General features: G+C 43.4%; 1 protein-coding gene across 6 annotated transcripts in view; it reads left to right on the top strand.

Moving 5' to 3' along the window:
• Window positions 1-20,271, top strand: part of DGKG (diacylglycerol kinase gamma) — a 203,024-nt gene that overhangs the window by 41,825 nt on the left and 140,928 nt on the right. For 4 of the 6 annotated variants that reach the window (XM_058730764.1, XM_058730763.1, XM_058730759.1 and 1 more), the window contains exons 2-3: window positions 1,891-2,199; window positions 14,343-14,419. In XM_058730764.1, coding sequence (XP_058586747.1) covers window positions 2,133-2,199; window positions 14,343-14,419 — 144 coding nt within the window. In that variant the 5' untranslated portion in view covers window positions 1,891-2,132. Of the gene's footprint in view, window positions 1-1,890; window positions 2,200-7,218; window positions 7,422-14,342; window positions 14,420-20,271 lie in introns of those variants that run through there. The other 2 variants (XM_058730761.1, XM_058730765.1) reach the window with 2 other exon arrangements.

Below are 20,271 nucleotides of genomic sequence, written 5' to 3'. Positions count from 1 at the left end.
GACAATTTAGCACGTACCAAGGGCAGGAGAGTAAAACCCAAACCACGGCGTCCATCAGGAGGCTGTTGGTAGAGACTGGGCAAGAGAAAATGAGGGTCTGAGTTAATGAAGCTGGCCTGACAGAGGGGAGGGGACACACAATGGACAGTCACACTTGAGTGCAGCACCTGGGTTTGGCAGGAGAGGATGGGAAAGAAGCTTAGGCTGAGCCCCAGGCTTCTGGCCTGTGTTCTGGCTCCTCTCAGTGCATGACCAGAATATAGAGGAAGGGCAAGTTGGGGGCATGGGAAGGTGCTGGTTTGGGGTGGTTTGGGACACATGAAGGAGTCACAGTGGACAGTTGGATATTCAGATCTGGATTGAGGGGAGAGTGTAGGGCTGGAGCAGCATGCCTGTGGTCACTGAGGCCACGGCACTGGGTACCTCCTGGAAGGGGTACAGAACAAGGAGAGGGTGGAGGTTGGGATTTTGGAAATGCCAGTATTTAACAACGGCAAGAGAAGTGGAAGGAGACTGAGGAGGAAGACTCAGAAAGATAAGATTGTTTCCAGGGGGCTGTTTCCTGCCATGGCGAAGGCTGCAAAGAGAAGTGGATGAAGCAAGGAAGGCCTGAAAAATGACTGGTGGATTTAACAATTGTGTTACTAGGGACCCTAGCAAGAGCAGGTGCCAAGGAGCAGAATCTAGTTGAGCAGTGGATTAATTAAGGAGAGAATTGGATGTTTTAAGGAGAGAAGCTGGAACTTGGATGCTCCTGGGGATGCAGGCATCTTACTTCCTTGCCATGCCTGCCAACCTACTGGCGGAGAGCTCTGATTGGTGGAAGGTCATCCTTCCAGAGCCACAGTCTCCTTCTGGTGTCTTCCCTTAGTTCCTGGCTAGCCCTCCAGTCCACACCAACCAAGTCTATAGGTTTCTCCAGAGAGCTGCACAAACCCACCTCCTCACTGGGTCGTCTCATCCAGACCCTCCACCGTCCCTCATAGGCTCCAGGCTTCCAGACTTGCCTCAATGTCCAGTCCTTCACCATGGATCCAGTTTTATTAAAACTGAGCTTCTTCTTTGGTAGCATCAATCTGTATTTCTCCTCCTATTAGGTTGGTGGCTTTCCAACATTTTTTTAAACCTCAATATACGTGTACGTATAACTGAAAGGAGACATTCCTGTTTTCAGCTCCATTTCATGCCATTCTACTCTATCCTATTCTATATTCTATTTTGTGTTTTTAAATGCTGGCCTTCGCCCATCGCATTAATTTCACACCCTGCTGAACTGACTTAGAGGCTGGTGTTATGACTGCTGTTAACTGTGCTAGGAGGGGCCCAAAAGAAAACATGCTAAGTGTCTGTCTGAACCCATCCCTTTTCCCTCCTTCAGGCTCCCCTGCACAGGGGCCAGTGGCAGGTCTTCTCTCTAATCACTTTTGTATGGTTCTGAGAGGAAAGAAAACCACTTTAGTTACTAGGATGTTAGCCAGCCGTGGGGATATTTGAATGTCCACAGTAATGGTGGAGAGACTAGTTACCTTTCAAATCATGCACGTATGTACTGTCCCTACTTGCTCATGAGGCATCTGACAGCCTGAGGCGTTTTCATGCCTTGAGGATGCCTTCAGGGGGTCCTACTATTGCCTCTCTTGGGAGACATTTAAAATTTCCTGAGTTGAGGGTATGGCCACCTGTCCACACAGACCACCCAACTGGAGTTATGCTGGTCTGGTCTGTAAGCCCTCTTCAGACTTCCCTGAGGAGACATCCACCCCCACCCCACCGTGGGAACCACTGCCTCTCATAGGTCTTTCCCCAGAGAACAACTGGGGATTTCTTTTATAAGAAAGGGCAACTTACGTATTCCCTCCCATTCACGATGTCTTTTCTACTTCTGCCCAGGAGGAACAAGGATTTCTGAAGACCTTGACTACGGATAGAAGCATGCTGTTGGAAGAGTAGCACAGGCCTTCTCTCATCTGCTCAAACGTGCCCACTACTGCCATAGACAACGTGCATCCTCCGTGGTTCCTGAAGGGCCTGTCCACCGTGTACCTGCAGTGAGCCAGGCCCTGGGCTGGGCCTCAGCTTCACCCTGGTGAACAAAACATCCCTGGCCTGAAGCACTCACACCCAGGTTAAAGATGAGTGAAGAACGGTGGGTCTCCCTTACTCCAGAAGAATTTGACCAACTTCAGAAATACTCAGAATGTGAGTAAATGGATGGACCCACCTGGGGCAGGATTTCCTCTTGGTTGGGGAGACCATTTCTGGAGGGCAGAGTGGTGTAATCATTGCAAAGCCACAGAGAATGAGAGTGGGCCTGACAGATTATATTTCCTTATAAACACAGGATCGGTGTCTTTAAACATAAAAACAATTATCTTTACGCTCTATAAATGATACACACTCGCCATAGAAATTTGGAATATACAGGGGAAAAAATAAAGAGTAGGTTAAAAATCCCAGCCAAACTCTATGAACATTTTGGAACAATCCCCTCCTGTGCATATTGCTTTACATGGTTGAGTTCCTGAGTGTACAGTAACTTTTTTTTTTACCCTACATTTTCTGCTTAACATAATATTGTATTTTCCCAAGTGATTAAAACCTGGTTGTAGCATAATTTTTGAAAGGCCGCAGGCTGTATGGTTACATTGTTACTTGATCACTGGCCCTATCATGCTCTTGTGCTTGGACCCAATGCCTTTTTCCAGTAAGATGCAGAACTCCAACGTGTGTCTCTTTCCTGACTTTGTTCTGCATAAGCCTAGCCTTGCAACTAACTTGGGTTCTTGGTTTCCCATTAGTTACACCCAGGAACAATTGGAATGCATCAAGATACATTGGTAGTGAGACTCATGCTCACGTGTGGGCTGTGCCCTCCAAAGGCCACTCCTAATCCTGACATGACAGGGATTTGCCGAGGCTGGAGCATCAACTGACCACTGTGCTCTGTACACACATGGCCGCCGTGGTGATTATGCAGTGGCACCAGCTTTGTACAGGACCCTTTGCTTTGCAGAACTCTCGGCTGTGCTACCTGCCCCGCCCCTTTGTTCCAGTCACCTCTCCCATCACATTTATTAATTGTATTGGCTGCTTTTGTAAATCACTAGGCCAATGGCAGGTTGACCTGCCCTACAGGGTTTTGCCGGGTAGCCCTCGTATGTCCTTTGGCAGCCTGCCCGCCCCCCCCACCTCCCACAGGGCAAGCAGCCCTGGCGCACAGCACTGGTCTGGGAGTCTACAAGTTGGGCTCAAGTGCCAGCTCTATCTCTTGCTCTCTCTGATGTGACAGCCCTTAACCCCCAGAGCCTGTATCTTCTTCATTAAAATCAGAGTGTTGGACTAGACTATCTCTTCCTGTTGTTCCTCCTACGCCTAACACCCATGACTCTATGTGTTCCCCACGGCCAACAGGGGCCCCGTGGGACTGCTGGTCAGTCTCCCACCTGGCTGCCTGGAGTCCCTGGCCTCTTGTCTGACCTTGGTGGATTTAGAGAAACTCTGTAATGTATTGACAAGGAGCAAGGAATCACCTTCCAGAGTACATTCCATTTAATTCAGCGTGTTCTGTAGGTCAGCAAAGTACCAGCCCTGTCAGGAATGAAAAAGAAGCGCAAAGAAAAGGCTTGCTTTTGAGGAATCAGAATCTTGTTAGAGAATCAGAAATGTGCTCATAACACAAACAGAGAGCAGGTTTAGGGCAGCAGGCAAATACCTCTGGTGCAGAGCTGGCTGAACTGAGTGTATAAATGAAAAGGGAATTTAAAGCTAGGGGAAATTGGTATGGGGAGCGTATTAGTTTCTAGGCTACTGTGACAGAGTACCACAATCTGGGTGGCTTAGGACAATAGAAAGTGCCTAATGGTTCTGGAGGCTACAAGTGCAAAATCAAAATATCAGCAGGGTTGATTCCTCCTGAGGGCTGTGAGGGAAGAATGTGTTCTAGGCTTCTTTCCTTGGCTTGCAGAAAGCTGTCTTCTCTCTGTCTTTCCATGATGTTCTCCCTGTGTGTGTGTCTCCATATCCAAATTTCCTTTTTTTTATGGACACCGTCATCTTGGATTGGACCTGCCCCATTCCAGTATGACTTCATTTTAACTAACTACATCTGTAGTTATTTTCAGATAAGGTCACATTTTGAGGTGCTGGGGGTCAAAACTTCAACATATGAATCTGGGCGGGGGGAGGGGATACAATTTAACCCACACAGAGGATTTAGTTGGGTGGACTCTGTGGAGGACAGAAGTTTTAAAATGTGAGTAGTAGGGGCGCCTGGTGGCTCAGTCGGTTGTGCGTCCGACTTCGGCTCAGGTCATGATCTCACCATCTGTGAGTTCAAGCCCCACATCAGGCTCTGTGCTGACAGCTCAGAGCCTGGAGCCTGCCTCGGATTCTGTGTCTCCCTCTCTCTCTGGCCCTCCCCTGTTCATGCTCCGTCTCTCTCTGTCTAAAAATAAATAAACATTAAAAAAATAAATTAAAATGTGAGTAGTAGATGGTGAGGGAGGGTGTAGAAACAATGGAAACAGAAGGGGAGAGGCACAAAGAGAGAAAGTGTGTATGGGTGGTAAGGAGAACTTCTGGACCACATGGAAAGAAGGAGAGGAAGGTGGGGAGGAGGCCATAGGAAGGATGGGGATAGCAGGAGGCCTTGGGTCAGAGTGTGGGTTTTGAACCAAGGTGGCAACATTTAGAGCGTGAATCTGGTGGCTGTGTGCGGGGTAGCCTGAATATAGAATCTGCCAGATCAGGGAGATAGGGGAGGGTCCTCTGGAGGAAATCTTGTCTGAGCTGAGGAGTGGGGCTCGGATAGTGAATGTGGCAACGAACAAATGCTGATCTGTAGAAAACTGTGGTAGAAGGTATCACCAAAATTTACAGAATGAAAGGAAGCCAGAAAAGATACCCCTGAAGACTGTGAATCTGTGGAAAATACGAGAATTCATATTCAAGGCTAGTGGGGACAGTTGGGGAGTGTGATTTGGGGATGGTGATGACGCATCCACTTTTGTATTCATACATGCTAGGCTGCAGGGAACCAGCAAATGAGTGAGACACAATCCCGGCTCTCAAAGAGCTCCCAGCCTAGGAGGGAAAGATAGGTAGGCCTGAAACAATGATATTCAGTATGACAGGTGCTAAGCAGGGGGGAGCACAGAGGAGTAGACCTAGCCTAGCCCGTGGGAGGCTTCCCAATGCAGGTGCTGTTTCCCAACACCAGAAGCACTAGCAGGAGGGAGGAAGGGGAGGGCATTGCAGGCAGGGGAAGTGGCTTGGGAAGGCAGGAAGGAGAGAGAGTCATCATGGGAGCTTCAGAGAACTGCAAGCAAGTTCCACAGTGGGAACCTAGAGCACATGGTGGTGGTGGTGGTGGTGAGAGAGGATTTGGGGCAAGAACTGGAATGGTAAATAAGATCCCATCATGGAGGACACTGTTTTCCAAGTGCAGTGTCCTGTGGGCCTGGGAGGGGAGGTAGTGGGAAGCGAGTGGGAAGGAGGGCTGGGCTACAGCTCTGACTTGGAAGCATCGTGTGGAGGCAGCAACAGGAGTGAAGGCACTTCAGAGAGCAAGAACATGAGGAGAGAGGTGAGAGGGTGGGAAACAGGGCCATGGGTCTGCCTACAACCAGGGGTCAGAGAAGGGAAAGGAGTCAGAAGAAGGCAGAAGAACTGGAAAGATGACAAGGTGAAAAGAGTAGTGGGTGGAGGGAGTTGAGGGACAGAGGAGTCCACATGTGGCAAAGCAGTAGGGGAGGCAGGGGGTAAAAAGACACCAGAGTGTTTAGTAGGAAGGGGTTCCTTTGTGGTTTGGGGTTTTTTTTCCCCAACCATCGCTTTGTTCTTCTTTGACCCTTCCTCCTTTTGTTCCTGTGCCAGGACCGGACAAGGTGCTCTGGCACTGTTGTTCTAACAGGAGAGGGGAAAAAAGCCACAGTTCTTGGAAAATGATTAATCCTCAGAGGAAACCCTGAAAAAGGCACTTCTACCAATTTTAGATACATGCTGGTGTTCAGTCAGATCACATCGCCATAGCAACTGCTCTTCCATAACTACATAAACAGGAGCTTTGCAGTGGTGGAATATCTGAAGTGCATAGCCTGAGAATTGAGAACTTTCCCCAGTGGGGTTACCAGGTGCAAGAGGCCAAGGATTTCAGGAGGAGAGGCTCCTGTATATTCTGTTTATACAACGTAAACCCTGTACCTTCCCTGGTGGCCTTCTTCTGGGGGTGAAGCCAGGTTACAACTGCCCTTGGATATGTATATATTTATTTTATATGTACACAGGCACACACATACATAGTTGAAACATACCTATAGTAAGATTAATGTGAGTCAGTAGTGTAAAGTGCTTGTAAAAAAACAATAATGTGATGTTAAGACTATTTTTGTTATGAAATAAGAACAAGCATAAAAATGAAAAACAAAATGATGACATTTAAAGCTACCCATGATTCTGTCTCCCAATGATAACCACTACTCGTGTGTGTGTGTGTGTGTGTGTGTGTGTGTGTGTGTGTGTGTGTAAAACAGACATGGTAGCCTATTTCATATGCTGTTCTCTTCACCCTAACAATTATCTATCCAGTGCTGTTATCTACTGCTATATCAAAACAACTTCAAAACTTGGTGGGTTGAAGCAGCCAGTTTATTTTTCCCATTCTGTGGCTCAGGAATCTGGACAGGGCACAGCTGGGATAACTGGTCCCTGCTCCCTGATGTTTGGGGCTTCAGGTGGGATGCCTCACATGATCCAGCATGGCTTATTCACTCCCATACTGTTACCTCAGTGTTCCCCATTGGGATTTCTTCCTCCAAGTGCTTTGTCCTCTCCCAGGGCCTCTCCATGTGGCCTCTTTTTCTAGCAGGCTGGCCTGGACTTCTTACATGTGGCCCAGGACTCCCAAGAGCATAAAAGCACTCCAAGGTCTTCTTAACACCTGGACTCCGAGGTCCTAGAACAGAGCTGTCTCCACATTCCATTGGTCAGAGCACTCCCAGGCCTGTCCCAGATGCAATAGGGCCGGGAAGTGGACTGCATGCCTCATGGGAGAGTGGTTCACACGGGAGCAGGGAGATCGTTGGACACTAGCCAGCGCACAGTATGCCATGGGGTGTTCCCGTATTGTTCAGTACTTTTCAGAAGCGTGGTTTTCAGGGGTTGCAGAGATTTCTTTTGACACATTATTTTATTTAACCAAACCACTGATTGTGAATTTAAAATGTACTAATAGACTCACAGTTTCTAGTAAGGCAAACTGATACCCACATTCTATCCTACCCTGATCAGACCTCTTTGAGAGCTGAATTTATGCCTGGGCATCACAGTTTACAATGGATATATGGATGAACCGGAACTTATTTGAGAAGTGGCGCCAGCATGGTGAGGGGCCTCCCAGCAGGGTTATGAAGAAATGCCTGAAGGTACTATGCCTATTTGCAGGAGAAGGGAAGAAATAAAATAAATTAAAAGTGCTGTTGTGGGGAGGAGGTGTTTAGTTTTGAATGGCTTCCAAAAGTAGCCCTAGGACTAATGGGAAGAAATTTATCAAAGAAAGACTTAAAGCAAGGAATTTATTGATGGCTAATGGTCAAACCTGCCCAAAATGGAATAGAATTGACTTGAAAGCAATTGGGTTTCCTTTCCCTGGATGTCCACTTGACTAAATGACCATCATTAGCCCTTCTAATACTTAGCCTCTGTTGAAACAGGTTTCTTCTCAACCTCAGAGGGCATGAGCATGTGGGGAGGCCTCCTACTGACCCCTAACAACTTCAGCTAGAGATAATAATGGGCTTATTGTCCTTTTAATCTGATATTTGGGGAGAGGCAATTATTTTTCCATGATTTGTCAAGGACAGAAGCTGTCAGCTTTTTCAGAAAGGGAAAAAAGGAAAAAAAAATTAAACTATCAATTTTAACTTTTAATTCTTCAAGAAATCATACCAAAAACGTTAGACATCAGCCCGTGGTTGTTAGATGTTGTAGACTTTTTATACTTGGGAGAAATTTTAAGCCATTCTCAAATGCAACTCCTACCCATTTTATGAATGAGCACACTGAGTCCAGAAGAGCTCAGTGACTTGCCCAAGGTATATAATTTTAAAGTACATTTAAAGAAAAAATAAGTACATTTAAAGGGAATGAATCAGTAAATTGTGCTCTTCAGAAATATATTTTATTATAATCAGATCAACTCAAAGTTTCTGACTTTAAGATGTAGGTAAATTATAGCTCAAAATTCAAATCTGTCAGTGTTAATGTGGGAGTCAGAGAAAATGTTTAGGGCTGGTTTATAGAACAATGTAAGGCTCTAAGTAAGCTGCATTGAAACCTTACTATTTATATGGGCTACAGGAATGAAAGTTAATCAAATGTTCATGGAGTCCTGGGCCCGTAGAGGGTCATGTCTCATTGCTTCCATCTTGGAAGGAAAACCACAGCTATTTCTTACCCACATCTCTTGCAGCATAACTGGCCTTCTTTTCCTCATGATGATTCCTCATGATGAGATTCTACCCACAAGCAGTCACAGAATTATGGATAGGGAGAGACTTCTGTGGAACAATGGCTCTCAGATTCAAATATGCACCTGAATCTCCTGGGGATCTTCTTAAAATGCCAATTCTGACTCAGCAGGTCTAGGATAGTTCAGACATGCTGGGTTTCTGACAAGTTTTCAGGTGATGCTGATGCTGCTGGTCCAGGGACCACACTTCTAGTACCTTTAGTTAAGAAGGTACAGGCTGTCTGATCCATTCCTCCACCTTCATTTGGGCTATGACTTATAAGGCCAAATTACTTAGAGAAAAAATGGTAAGTTTTGTTAGCAATACCAACTTTACTTATACAACTAAGCCGTACCAGTCATTCAGATCATTTATGATGTCAGAAAATCTCCGTATCCTAAAGCTGGTTTTCTTATATCAGCCCAAATTTCCTCTGCTTCAATGTAAAGTCTGTTTCTCTTATTCTGTATGTAGCACTGTAGCAGAGTTATCACTTCCACTGGTTCCCCTCAGTAGTTGGCTTGGTGGGCCTCAGGGGTCCTCAGCCTGGGTTGCACAATGGAAATACTTGGGAGACTTTGAACTCTTCCAGTGCCCTGTCCACCCATACCCCATCCCAGGATCTGGGCATCAGTAGTGTTTAAAGCTCCCCAGGTGATTCCATCATGCAGCCAGGGCTGACAACCACTGGTCTAGCTTTTCTCCATATTCCCCTAGAAATATGGGATGTATGGGAAAAGCACAATAACCCTAATCCCTTTCCTAGTCCTCCTTTATTCAATGAATCTGTATTGAACATTGATTTTATGCCAGGCAGTGGGCTATATGCTGGGCAGAAACAGTGCACAGGAGAAGAAGTATAGCTGGGAGATTGTCAATGTTTAGGAAGCTGGGCTTCTTACGCATGCTTCTCACATTCTACTTTGGGGCCTGGTTCCTCTTGGCTAAAAATGTGGGCCTTTTGATACAATGCTCCTGGATCTGACATATCTGTTCTGACATCATCCTCCGTCTTTCAAGAACGCTTGGGAAACTCCGCTCTTGCTTTTGTTCATCTCACTGTATTCTTGACTCCTTGAAATACTTAGAAAACTTACTCATACATCCCTGCCTTCTTCGAAAGAAGGAAAATTTAGGTTGTTGGTTTTGGGTTTTTTTTTTTTCCTTTTGATTTGCCAACTTTCCCTTTTCCCCTCTCTGTGTCTTTCCTTCCCTGGGTTGAGTCATGTAGGTCTTCTGAATCTATGGAATATATTCCTCTAGGTTCAGCATCATGTTTTTGTCTATGTTGTGACAGGCAAGCCTGACCAGTTAGCCACAAATATACAAGAATGTTGCTTAAGGCCTGCTCTTCAAAAGTGAGGTCCATGCATCTGCATAATTGGTGTCACTTAGAGTATTATTTGTAATGTATAATTTTGGGCCCTGACTCAGACCTACTGAATCAGATCCCCAGGCAGTTCCTATGCATGTTCAGTCTGAGATGCTCTTAGGGAACTTTGAGGAATGGAAAGTTATTATGCACCTCAGAATTTCACTATCATCTATGGGTTTTCAGATTCACAGTTGAAAATGTTGATTCATAGTTATTTCAAAGTTTAATAGCCTGACTAGTTTTCAAATACTCAGTGTTCTTAAAGAGAAGATGGTCCATAAACTTTGGGTTCTGGTTCAGGCAGCACAGCTGACGTTCTGCTGTAAACACTAAAGCTCCTAATTTGTCTGCTTGTTCTGTTGGAGGGCATCCCTCTCCCACACAAATGTGGCAGTGAAGGTGCCTGTGAGTTGGGCCAAATTTTCTCCTTAAAAAGACTTCGAATGTGCTCAAACACTAGGAACAAGTGTTTGGTTATGGTCCCAGAACTTCTGGCACATAAAGCATGAAGAGACAATTTTGGATTGAAACTTTTTAGGGTAGTTGTTACTACTAACGACCTTGATCACAGAAAAGAGCCTTCTTAACCCCTGACTTGGGGTAAAACTGCATGCTGATTGTTCTGCCAGTGTGGGTTAATGCAAAAGGTATCCCTACCTTGCCATGAAGCTGAAGAACTTGACCTGTTGGGTAAAGTTCTTTAGCATTGTCCACTTGAACAATGGAGAATGTCTGCCAAATGTGGTGATTTCAGATTTAGCAGAGTTACAAACTTTTTTCCTTTTGCAATAATTATCCAATGAGTTTAGCTGCTTCTTAAGGTAATCTTCATTTCTAACAATAGAATTACATTCATGGAACAGTAGTTCTTAACCTTGACTGTACATTTGAACCCCCAGGAAGCTTTAAAATATATTGATTCCTCAGTTTCCAAAGAGATACTGATTTAATTGGTTTGAGGTGAGGCCTGTGTTTCAATGTATATAGGGCTCCTCAGGTGATTCTGACATGTAGCCAGGTTTGATAATCATTGTCATGGAGGGCCTTATCTTCTGATTTACCAGTGTTCATGTAGCCAGTGAATCTAATAGCTGTGTCACATTATCAATATGCTAAATATCAGAGTCACTCACTCACTAGCTGTGTGCCCTTCAAATAATCTTTTAAATTTTTTAAGACTCAGTTTTTTCTTCTCTAAAATAAGGACCATTACTACGTTCAAGGATAGTTGTTTAGATTTAAATAAAACACATAAGATGACTACAGCAGTGCCTAACATGCAGTCAGCACTCAACAAAATAGGAGTTCTTGCAAAGAATTGTGGACATGGCCCTATTAAAGACACTAGGAACAGAACTGGATCTCCTCTGAGTCAGGTGGGAGTGTTACCATACAGGCTTTGACAGGGAGCTCTCTCCTGAGGCTGTGCAGTTGGACCCACAGATGGTGCCTAAAGTAAGATCAAGGAATGCTCTGAAGAGGTCTGTCATTGTTCTTAGCTGTCTTAAGATGAAACGGAATGGAGCAGTAGCCTTTTGGTCCTCAGGCAAATAGAAACCCAGCCCAGAAACCTGTAGAGAATAAGACTAATAAAATATCAAAGGACATCCCAGGCGAAAGTAATGGGTCTCAACTTTGAGAATTAGATTGTGTCCCTCTTTAAAACAGGACAGGTGTTGATACTATGAGCTCATTAAAGCCCATGGAAAAATTGAAGTAAATGTGTGGTAAAGAACACTTGTCATGGAAATCTAAGAACCAGTAATCTCTTGGGTTGTTTTTTTCTATTTAATTTTGGGCTATTAATCAGAGATTTTAAAATAAATGCTTTGTCTGTTTTTCTTTTTAAAACCTGTCTATTTGAATGTGAACATATGATGTATATGTATATATACATATATGTGTGTGTATAGCATTCATTTAAATATAAATCAGGGTTTGCTAAATAGATCCATAGCACTTTAGAACCAAAGGATTTCTGTTAGGGTGAACTGTGGAATCTCCAAAATGTGACAATAATACCAAGAGTACACATTCAAGTGAAATCATCCCCCTGATTCTCAATCAAAATGCTGGCTCTATACTACTCTTGCATAAGCCACACCAGGGATACCCACGCTTCCCAATTTGCACTTTAAAGTGCCACCCAGATTTGGCCACTCTAGCTGACCTTAAAATCTACCATTAAAATAGATCCTAAAATGTAGTATTTTCTAAATAATTGAGCTGCCCATAGGATGTTTGAATATAATTTATGGGTAATGTTAACTGAGCTCTGGCTTAATTCTAAGCTCTCTTCCATTCTGTTGCCAGAGTGGCCTTTAGGAAAACAGAGACTTGGTTATGTTACTCCACTATTCAGAAAATCTTCAACAATTTCAAATCAATGTCTTTAGCTTGGCACTCAAGACTCCCACAAATCTGGCCCCAAACTACTCTCTGGTTCTGACTTTTCCTGCATGTCTTGTGATGCCCATCTCTGCATCTTTGTTCACCCTGTCGCTTCTTAAAATATCCTTTTCATTTCATGTCTGCCTTTCAAAACCTCACTCATTCTTTACACCACAGATTAGATGCTGCCTTCTGTATGGGACATCCCTGGTCCCCACCCAAACTTACTGTTATCCTAATTTTGCCTTTTTCCTGCTAATTCTACTTCTCTTCTCTCTGCTTCCTAGAGCTTCGTATTACTGCTACAGCATTAATTACACGTTTCCTTGTGTTAGCAAGTGTTTGGGGAGTAATAGTAAATAGTGCTTAAGGGAAAGTAATATAGACTTTGGACCAAACTAGACCTGAATTAAAACCCTCTTAGGCAAGTCACTTAATTTTTCTGAATTTCAGCTTCTTTATGTGTAAACTGAAGAAAATTGAACCAAATGTGCATGGATTGGCAGGGGAGAATATGAGAATGTGCAGTAAAGGCGTCTAATAAGAAGTAGCTATCATTACCACAATTATTCAGATCATCTCCCCAGCTAGTTCATCAGCAGTACCTTGCAACATCTCACCCTCCACAGCATTTTCTGAATTGAATGGAAACAGCCCAAATTGATGACATCTGCTGCCTGGATCTCACTGAGCTATTGGTTTTTCAACATCTGTTTTGAATTTCAGGAAGAAATGTCCATTTTTAGGCAGCATCAACATTTTCCTGTGGCATTTCAGTATTTCTCAGTCCTGAAATGATTATAACTTGTGCTTGATTGAATCCAAGTCAGCAGAGCCACGGAGAACAGCCCAGCGCATGAGCATATCTACTTTACATAGGCCTATGAGAGTGTAGCCCTCTGTACATAGAGTCTGAACACCGCGGAACATTATGTCAGTTTTTAATGACATTGCCCTTTGCTCATATGTTCAAATTGTGGCAGTAATGGAGCTTGGGAAGCTCTTCATTATCCACAATACTGCAAGACGAGGAGAGCACAGAGACCCTAGTTTCTCTGATGTCTTGACTTCTGGTAACTACACAGGATACACTCAGAATGTGTTTGTAATGACAGTTATTGACTCCATTCTCTAGACTCCCAATTTCCTAATAAAGCCCAAAAGAATAAGAAGAAGCCAAAATTTTCTTTGGGAGTTTATTGTTTCCTATGGAAAGCAGAATTTTCTAAATCACCGTGCTTCATGAATCCCGAGTCTCTGTTTCAGCACCAAGGACAGAGCATCACTGGGTTTAATGCCCATCTCACCCTCTATAATCAACATTTTAAATGTTTTAAAATTTCTGCTCCGATTTTATGCAATCATCTAGTATATTGGTTTTCTGAACACTAGTTATGTGTAATACATTGTGTGATGTAGAGAGACTCACTAGCCAAATACAGCTCTCAAGGCAGAACTGAGGCAGGAGATGTATAAGAAAGGCAAGTTAATAAATAATAGAACAGTATATGACAAGTACTCTTACAGAATTATGTACAAGTCATGTGGGAGCCTGGAGAGGGAATAATCAATTCTAACTGATAAAGGAAGACTTTACAGAGGATTTGACATTTGAGCTGGGTACCAAGAAGTTTACAGTATAGAGAAAAGACTCCAAGAATGAATGAGTGAGTACATAGTGTATTCAAGGATTTCTGGAAATGTGGTTTTGTGTTTGAAAATTGGGGTGAGTGGAAGGTTAAATTAAGAGATAAAGAATAGACTAAGACAGATCCCTACATACTTGTATACCAAGCTAAGGGAGTTAAGCTTAATCCCGGGAAAATTGAGAGTCACTGAAGTATGTTGAACAGGAACATGATCTGATCACATTTGTGTTTTAGAAAGATAATTCATACAGCAGGAGAGAGACTATACTGAAAAAAGAAGAGGGCAGAAAGACAGATAAGGGTGACATTTTTCCGTATAGTCCTGGGAATGAGGGATTACTCCATCATAACCAAGGTTAGACAGAGAGAATTTACTTGGCCCAGCTCCCAATATTTCACATGTGGATTATGTCTCTCCAGATTCTTCCAAGAAGATAAAGGATGTCTTGGCTGAGTTTAATGAGGGTGGGAGCCTCAAACAATATGATCCACATGAGGTAAGAATGTTTGCATTTCAAGCCTTTAGCTCTATTTTCCAGCCTTTCCATAATTTGTTCCCCTCTTAGAAGTTTAACTCATCTTGAAGAACTTGCTTCTCAACATATTTTATCTTAAATCTTAAGTGAGGTATTGGTGCTCCCTGGAATTATATGTTTGCCAAGTTTAATCACCCTATCATTGTCCTAGAAGACTACCTCATACTTTCTCCTCTCTCTTCAAATCTTTCCACTTTCCTGTCTTCATTGTCAGTTATCAACCATGCTTTCTCCTTCACTGAGAAAGTAGAAACAATCAGAAGAGATCTTCCATGAGACCCTCACCTACCTCTGTATCTTTTTTCCTGAAACTAGGGATGAACTCTCCATGCTCCTAGTTAAGTTCAGCTCCTCCATGTGTACACTAATTCCCATCCTTTTCTGGTCTATTGAGAGGCATTGCTTTCTCTGTTTATATATCTTGTTCACATCAACTTTCCACTATTTGTTAGGTTTTTCTCATCAACATATAAACATACTATTATTTGTCCAATATAAAAAATATTCTTCCAACTCCAGTTCTCTCTCCAACTGGAGATATTTGTCTATAGTCACTGCCTCCAATTTCTCTTCTTCCCACTTTTTGAGAGCCCTTCAATCAGAGCGTAACCCCCACTTCTCCACTAAAACCACTACTGAAGATAGCGAAGGAACTCCATGTGGCTAAAACTCAATAGTCATTTTACCTAACAGCATTGGACACAGTTGGTCATATTCTCCTCCACTTTCTTCACTTGGATTTCAGGACACTGGTTCTCCCTTTACTCCTCTGACTTGACATTTCCACTTAACAATCAAATCGGTATCTCAGAATAACATGAGCTAAACTGAGCCTGTTGATCTTACCCTGTAAAGCTGATTTTGCCAGCAATCTTCCCCATTTCAGCAAATAACTCCATTCTTCAAGTTATTCAGTCTACAACTATGGAGTCATCATTGACTTTTCCTCTCACATCCCACATCCAGTTTATCAGCAAACCCTAACTTCTACCTTCAAAATATATCCAAAATCTAGTCACATCTCACCACTTACCTGAGACACCACCATATTTTGCCTAGATTATTGTAATAGTCACCTAACTAGGCTCCCTGCTTCTGCTCTTGACCTTTAAAGTCTATTCTTTGCACACATCCTGAGCAATCTGTTAGCACTTAAGTCAGATCATCTCACTGCTCTGCTCTACAATCCCTCATGGTCCCTCTACCCCCTACTCAGAGTTAAAATCAAGGTCATTACCATCTAACCTCATCTCTTGCTATTCTCCTCCTCATTGGTTTCCAGCCTTATTAGCCTCTTTGATGCTGTCAAACAAGCCAAGGTTGCTGTAACCTCAGTACTTTTGCATTTGCCTTTGCCTTTTCCTGGAATGTTTCTCCCTCAGTATCCACGTTATTTCCTCACCTCCTTCAAGCGTTTGCTCAAGTCACCTTCTTAATGAATGTCACCTACTGTATTTAAAATTTAAGCCCTCTTTCCTTTCTTATCTTTCCATTCTATGTTATTGTCTTTCTTAGTATTTCTCGCCATCTGTCATGCTATATAACTTTTTAATTGTCTGTTTCTCCCATTAGAGCACTTTTGTTCATTTCAGTATCCCCAGTGCCCAGAAGAATATCTGGCTCATAGCAGACACTGAAGAAATATTTGTTGAATGAGCAAGTGAATGGAAGACATCCCCAACTTTCAAATTCAACTCATCTAATGTTTCTTGAGCATCGAGGCACTGTGTTGGGCACTATAGAAGATACAAAGATGAGAAAGCATGATTACTGCCCTCCAGAACTTACTTCCTATTGGCAGGCTTAAGTTTAAGAGCCATGACCCTGGAGTTACATGGTCTTAGGTTAGACTTCTACCTTTGCTGCCAACCAGTATGCGGCCTGAAATAATATTTCACGTTTCTGAACCTTAGTTTCCTTTTCTGTGACCTGAAGATAACAACAACCAAACAAAAATGTTGAAGTTTACAGAAGAGTGGATTGAATGAGATAATTTTTGTGAAATATCTAATACTTTATGGGACACTTAAAAAAGGGTACTTACTATTATTTCCTTTCTGGCTCCTTTCCCCAGAATGTTTTAAACTCAACTTCCTTTTCCCTGCTCCTGGGTCCTTTTATGAAGGCTAATTGCAGAAAAATGACTGATCAGCAGGACAAACTTGGGATGATGCTGGCCACTTATTTATTTGTATTGTCATCCTTTCAACAAACCTTGAGTCAACCCCTTCTCTGCTGGGCACTGGCAGTGAATCAACAAAGTACATGTCCTCAAAGTACACCGGAGCAGGGGCTTTGGATAAAACGCACCAATCATTAGGAGAACGAAGCAGGAAGAAGGTTGCCAGCACAGGGGCTAGACTGAGAATGAACCCTTTCAAAGAACATTCCTGAGGAGAAGATGGTGGAGCCAGCAAAAAACTCCTTGCCCCTCCCACCCGCCTCTCCAGCCCCCAGCTCCAAAACACAGGAACAAAGAAGGGTGGAGGCTGCTAATCAGCCGTCAGCCACGTGGCTGAAGAGTGGGAGGGGAACAGTTTGGTCAGGGCCACAGAGGGTGTGAAGGCCACAGGGAGCTTTCAGAAGCAGAGAGCAGTTTGGCTGTTGGGAGTCTGCCGCCACCCCCACCTCCATCATGCTGGCCCCCACTCTTTGTATGCTGGGCACTGCTGTGTCCCAGGGAAGTTCTGTCATTCTGATTTTATTCTCCCTCACAGTACGGCTGGCTTCTAGTAGGTGTAATGTCCCGGCACGGGGTTGGGGAAACAAAAAGAATTTAATTTCTCTTGAGCTTGATGGCCTACTGCTGCCAAAATGTCTCAAGGAGGAATGAGTTAGTTGTGGGAAGGGGCAGGTGGCTAGGAAAGCAAGGCGAGGAATAAAGTTTGCAGAGTTGGGGGTTGGGGGCACCTAGCTGGCTCAGTCGGTTAAGCATCGTACCCTTGATTTTGGCTCAGGTCATGATCTCACGGTTTGTGGGATTGAGCCCCAAGTCAGCACAGAGGCTGCTTGGGATTCTTTCCCTCCCTCTTTCTCTGTCCCTCCTCTGCTCTCTCTCTCTCAAATAAATAAACATTTTTTTAAAAAAAAGTTTGCAGAGTGGAGCACTGCATCTGGCCATGCCCTTGCCCATCAGCACTGAGTGATTCTCTGGAGAACTGAGTATAGCAGAAGACAGCCAGAAAGTGGACAAGAACAGTGGAACAGAAGGGGCAAGGTGGCTTGGTGGCCCTATGATCTTAGACTCAAGACACATCTAAGCACAAAACCCAGCTCTATCACTTGCTTTATGACTTTGAACAAGTTATTTATCTTTGCAGAATTTTTTTCATCCACAAAATGGCAGTAATAGTCCCACCTGATACTGTTATTTTAAGACTTGAGATCATGTACGTAAACTGCCCAATGCAGAGTAAGCTGTCCATCTAGTTCCCCTCCCTTCTTAACCTGTATAGGAATTAACACTTTAAACAGATTACAGAAACAGCAATTGTCCAGCTATCTCCTACATGAAAGTTGCAGTTTCTGGGGGGAAAAAAAACTAGGCCTGTGCCATGACAGTGCCTAGCATGTTATTCCAGAGCTCAGAGAATTGCTAACCTGCCTCATAGTGTTTGTTTATCTGGTTTTGACATAGAACACCACTTTCTACCTATCACACATTCACTAGCAACTACTCTGAGCCTGGCTTATGCTCATAAAGAACTTACTCATAACCCAGATATAACTTTGAGAGTGGCACACAGTCACATTTCTTTGCCTACTGTACTTGAGGTTCCCGGAGAGGGTGGCAGGGAGCCGTATGTTAACACTGGGACCCAGAACAGATATGGTAACAGGAGCTCTAGACTGGGAGTCAGAAGATTGGGCTTCTGATTTTCCTTTACTGCTAGGTGGCTGGGGCAAGTCCCTGAACTTTCAGAGCCTCAGTGACATGAGGACATCTAGGCTGTTCTGGTATGAATGACCTTTGTTTCTGGGCTTATTCTGTGCCATCCTGTTGCCCAGAATATGATCATGAATGGTTGGACATGTGTTCAATCATTGTTTTCTAAGTTCTCATAACAGTTTGTTCTTTTCCTATGGCACTCACCACTATTGATTCTGTACTAGAATTATTTTAATACCTGAGTCTCTTTGAAGGTATGGACCCATGTGTATTTCTTCGGTGTGTTCCCCAAGGTGTTTCTTGTATCTAAAAGGCATATATATATATATATATATATATATATATATATATATATAATTACTGAATAGAACCCACAATAATTGGTGACAGCCAAGTGTACCAATGAGAAACCCAACATCCACTAAAATACCTCTCAGGCAACACTATTGTAGATGGTGTGGCAGATACTTAGATGAAATAAGATATTTTACCACCTTCCTAGAGCTCCAGATCTAGTTGAGGGACTAAGGATACATATGTCACAAACAACTATATGTTAATACAGGGCAGCAGATATAAGTGTGATAGGATAGGAACCAAAGTGGAAAAGTACAGAAATTCAGGTATAGGAGATCATACTAGGCTTCCTAGAGGAGGTGACATGTGGGCAGGACCTTAAAGGGTAGCTAGAATTTTAACCTCTTAAAGGGTAGCTAGAATTTTAACCTCTTAAAGGGTAGAGAAGGAAGCAGATTATGTGTTATGCATGGATGCTTGATCAGGAAAGAACATGGAAATCAGTGTGTATAGAATGTGGAGGTACACGTAGGGAATTATAGGAGAACATACCAGAATGGTCTCAGTACTTAAAGTAGCTACAAATCTAGGTTGGAGTGGAATTATGGGAGGGCTGTGAATCCCAGAGGACTCAAGGAGTATACAGGATGATCCACTGGAATGTGGGAACACTGCAAATTAGATTTTCTATTTGCATTGATTTTTATCTCATCTAACTTCTATTTTCTAATTTCTTCTTTTGTGTATGTTTTATAATGTATTAGAGGAACACAATAGTACATGTATATAATTTATAAGTAAAGATAAATGGGAATGCATGTTTAAATGTTATAGAAAGGCACATGATTTTAAAACTGATCTAACCTCTCCTGTGGTGATAAGAAGCCATGGAAAGTTTTTGAGTAGAGAAGCAATCTGATCAGAACTGTGCTTTGGTAAGATCAGTTTGGCAAGGATGGATAAGATGAGAGGACGGACAGATGGGGTGGAAGCAAGGAAGCCTTCGAGAAGTATTACAGTGGTCCAGGCAGGATGCAGGAAACAGAAGTCTGAAACCAGGAACATTGGGCCTTCAATGGCCTTCTTGTCAGAGTGGTGGCAGATGGGCAGTGGACACACAGAAAAGACTGAATGTGACTGATGTTACAGAAGAACCGTGAACAGAAGTAAGGGACGAGACCTAGTCTCAGATGACTGGGGGTTCAAAGCTGAGCCTGGAATATCGGGAGAATGATGGTATTGTTGACATTAACAAACAGCAGGGTTAGGGAGAGGAGCTGGTTCAGAGAGGAATATAATAAAAGTTTAGAACTTGAGACCTTTTAGTTCATCCCTCACAATATGCTGTCAAAGAAACTGAGGTTCAGGGGCGCCTGGGTGGCGCAGTCGGTTAAGCGTCCGACTTCAGCCAGGTCACGATCTCGCGGTTCGTGAGTTCGAGCCCCGCGTCGGGCTCAGTGCTGACAGCTCAGAGCCTGGAGCCTGTTTCAGATTCTGTGTCTCCCTCTCTCTCTGCCCCTCCTCCGTTCATGCTCTGTCTCTCTCTGTCCCAAAAATAAATAAAAAAAAAAAAAAAAAAAGAAACTGAGGTTCACAAAGCAGAGGAAATGTGGTAGAGCTGAGACCA

The sequence above is a fragment of the Neofelis nebulosa genome, chromosome 5, assembly GCF_028018385.1.
Source record: "Neofelis nebulosa isolate mNeoNeb1 chromosome 5, mNeoNeb1.pri, whole genome shotgun sequence".
Lineage (NCBI taxonomy): Eukaryota > Metazoa > Chordata > Mammalia > Carnivora > Felidae > Neofelis > Neofelis nebulosa.
Note: the sequence above shows the minus strand (reverse complement) of the source record. Positions and strands in the feature narration are given on the sequence as shown.